The sequence below is a fragment of the Callorhinus ursinus genome, unplaced genomic scaffold (assembly GCF_003265705.2).
Source record: "Callorhinus ursinus isolate GAN/ISIS: 27379988/994484 unplaced genomic scaffold, GSC_fseal_2.0 scaffold141, whole genome shotgun sequence".
In the NCBI taxonomy this organism is placed as follows: Eukaryota; Metazoa; Chordata; class Mammalia; order Carnivora; family Otariidae; genus Callorhinus; species Callorhinus ursinus.
The window spans coordinates 253,987-256,897 of NW_027397203.1; the positions used below are offsets into that span (position 1 = coordinate 253,987).

A 2,911-nucleotide genomic window follows, 5' to 3' on the forward strand; every position below is an offset into this window, starting at 1 on the left:
TGTGTGTGTGTGGTCTGTGTGTGTGTGTGGTCTGTGTGTGTGTGTGGTGTGTGTGGGGGGGGGTGTAGGTGGTTTGTGCATGGTGTGTACATGGGCGTGCGGTGTCCGTGTGCGTAGGTGGGTGGTGAAATGGGGTGAAAAATCTCACCAAGTTGACATGATTCTTGTGTAGATTTTTTGCAATGACGGTTTAAAGCACGTGTTTGCACCGCATGGTGCTGCTGCGTTGCGAAGGGGCGGACTCGGTGCACCTGAACCACAAGGCCTGCGATTGGCAGATCCAACTGCTCCCGGGCCCGGAAAGAGCCCACCTGCCGAGACCCAAGGGACCCCCAGGGCGCTCTCCCGAGGGGTTACTCGTCTCCTCGTGCACCGTCCGTGGGGGGATCCATCCACCCATTCATCCATTCACAACTACTCTGAGTACGGACACGCCGAGAAAGAGGGACAGACGTGCAGGCTAGCCCAGCCCTGGCGCTGGTGTGGGCACACGCACACGCACCCGCACACGCACCCCGCGCAGACTCACCTTCTCCAGTAGCTGCCTTAGCTGTTTCGTGCGGGCATCCCGTGAACACATGGTCTGCTGGGGGGCGACCACTGTGCAGATACACCTGCCCTCACTGTCCTGGGCAGAGCTGTACACCTGCCAGCTCTCTTCAGGGTTGGTGGGCAACACCTGGGGGGCAGGTGGGATGAGAGAAGCAAGACCATAAGGCAGTGCACTGGGCACGACAACCAGGGAGGGCTGTCCAAGTCCACCCCCTGGCAGAGAAGGACGAGAACGGTCCGAAGACACGTTCTGACCACAGGGACGGATGGGAGCCCCGGGAACAAAGGGGTGGAGTCCCACCGAGCTCCCCCGGGGCTAGAAGGAAGTCAAACAGGCACGACTCTAAGTTTTGTTCAAATTCAGGGGATTTTTCAATTCCAGGCATGTTTGGTGTTCCAGCATCTGACCTAATCGACAGGCCAGGTAGCAGGGAGGGGGAGAGGCCGCAAACCTGTGAGGAGTCAGGCCGGAACACGAGTGCCTGGTTGACTCACAGCAGCACGTAATTCAGAAACAAGATCTCCTCCCCATAAGGCTGGCGCAGCCTTGCAAAGCCGTCCCTGACGCTTGAAGATGGACACCCGCGGTAACAGCCGGGATCCGGCAGCCCGCTAGCCCAGAGCCACAACGACCCCGAGCCCCGGCTGCCGTCCCGCGGGAAGCCTGGCAGAGACTGCCCGAGGAGACACCAGCTTTCCAACTCTGCAAGGGCTGCTACCCACGAGTCATTTGGTGGCTGTCGCCAAGTTTCTGGTGCCATGTGGGGCCAGGTCACACCCAACCTCGGTCCTGGGGTATGCCCAAGGAACACCGAGAAGCCGGGGCTGTGCCTGGCTGGTGTCACCTTGCAGCCCAGCTCAGGTGCTGAGCACCAGGTACACAGGGACGACACTACTGTCCAAAAACACTCCCCTAGCACAGACCCTCCCCCGCAGCCTGCCCTGTCGCCTCAGGTCACCTCCCTGCTATTTTTAGCATGGGGATGGGGAGGAGAATCTATAGTAGCCATACATTTGTTTCATTCATTGCCAACCCCAGAAGCTAAGGACCCAAACGCAGGAGCGCAGTCATTACGAAAGCAACGCGGGACGCCATCCTTGAAACACCCAGTGGGGTGAACATGACGGGGGTCTTAGGTTGGGGTCACGTGGAGACCTCCTCCCAGAGCACTGTGCCCTGGGCAGCCAAAATCAGGCGGGAGAGGAGCCTCCTGCCCCCGTCCCCCCCCCCCCGCCGGCCCGAGAAGGAGCCAGCCTGGGGCCCTTCCTCACATCCTCCTCCGCTCAGGGGTGCTCCCCGCTTAGCCTGGCTCAGGTTAGCCTGGCGCACGCAGCTCCAGCCACCGTCTGAGTCAGCCCTGCTCACAGGCGCCCTGGCCACTCTCCCCCTCCCCCAAGGCCTTGACAAGGGAAGAAAAAGACACCTGGGAAGCAGGACAGAGGGGTGATAGGACCGAGAGGGGGCCAGCTCCACAGCAGGTGCCTCCCAGGGCCCCGCCCCAGCCACTGCACCTGCGGGCTCCGGGACCCTGAGGGACCTGGTGTGGGGAGGAACAGGGAAAGAAGCCTCGGGGACTCGGAGCCACCGGCTCGCTCGCCTGCCTGCTGGTCCACTCCAGCAGTCCAGTCCCGGCCAGCTTTCACAAAGTAGGGCGCGCTCAGTTCGAGCCCTGGCTGGACCAGCTCCGACAGGGTGGGGCAGCGGCATCCCCACCCCTTACCTGCTGAGTGACCTTGGACAAGTCCCCAAGTCCCCTGCCTCAGTTTCCCGACCTTGTCAGTGAGGGACTTCCTAGTAGGTGAAGGGGACTCCAAGCCTCAGAGGCCCTGAGGCCCCTGCCTCCCGAGGAAAACCGGCGAAAGAAGGAGGTGGCGCCCCTGGGGGACCAGGGCAGGCCACTGGCGGGGGGGAGGGCGGGGCAGCGCAGGGACAGGGTCACCCCCGCCCACGGGGGTAGCCGCCGGGGACGCTTGCCGGTGCCCTTGGCCCTGCGCCCTGCTCGGCGCCGCCCAGCCCCGGGTCGGGGTCGGAGGGGAGCGGGCGGGAGGGCCCGCGGGGCGGCGGCGGGGACTTACGCCGGTGCTGCGGTCGAGCGTCCCGCCGCTGGCCGCAGAGAGCTTGGTGGTGTTGAGGCCCACCAGCGAGGGCAGCGTCTGGGACATCCAGTTGGTGATCATGGCCATGGTGCTCAGCACAACCCCGATCTTGAGCAGCGGCACCGACATCGCGCCTCGAGTCGCCTCCCTGCGCCCGCGCGCGCCGGCTCCGCGCCCCCGGGCAGCCTTCAGGCGGCGGGCACCGCGGCGGGCAGGGGCGCCCGGCCGAGTCCCCGCGCCCCCTCGGCCCGCCGCCGCCCGC

General features: G+C 64.7%; 1 protein-coding gene across 2 annotated transcripts in view; it reads right to left on the reverse strand.

The window, feature by feature from the left end:
- The window catches only part of OLFM1 (olfactomedin 1), a 36,313-nt gene that overhangs the window by 20,442 nt on the left and 12,960 nt on the right, over positions 1–2,911 (reverse strand). Inside the window, exons 1-2 of one of the 2 annotated variants that reach the window (XM_025859527.2) lie at positions 2,629–2,901; positions 530–679 (exon numbers count right to left, since the gene is read on the reverse strand). In XM_025859527.2, coding sequence (XP_025715312.1) covers positions 530–679; positions 2,629–2,778 — 300 coding nt within the window. In that variant the 5' untranslated portion in view covers positions 2,779–2,901. Of the gene's footprint in view, positions 1–529; positions 680–2,628; positions 2,902–2,911 lie in introns of those variants that run through there. The other variant, XM_025859528.2, reaches the window with a different exon arrangement.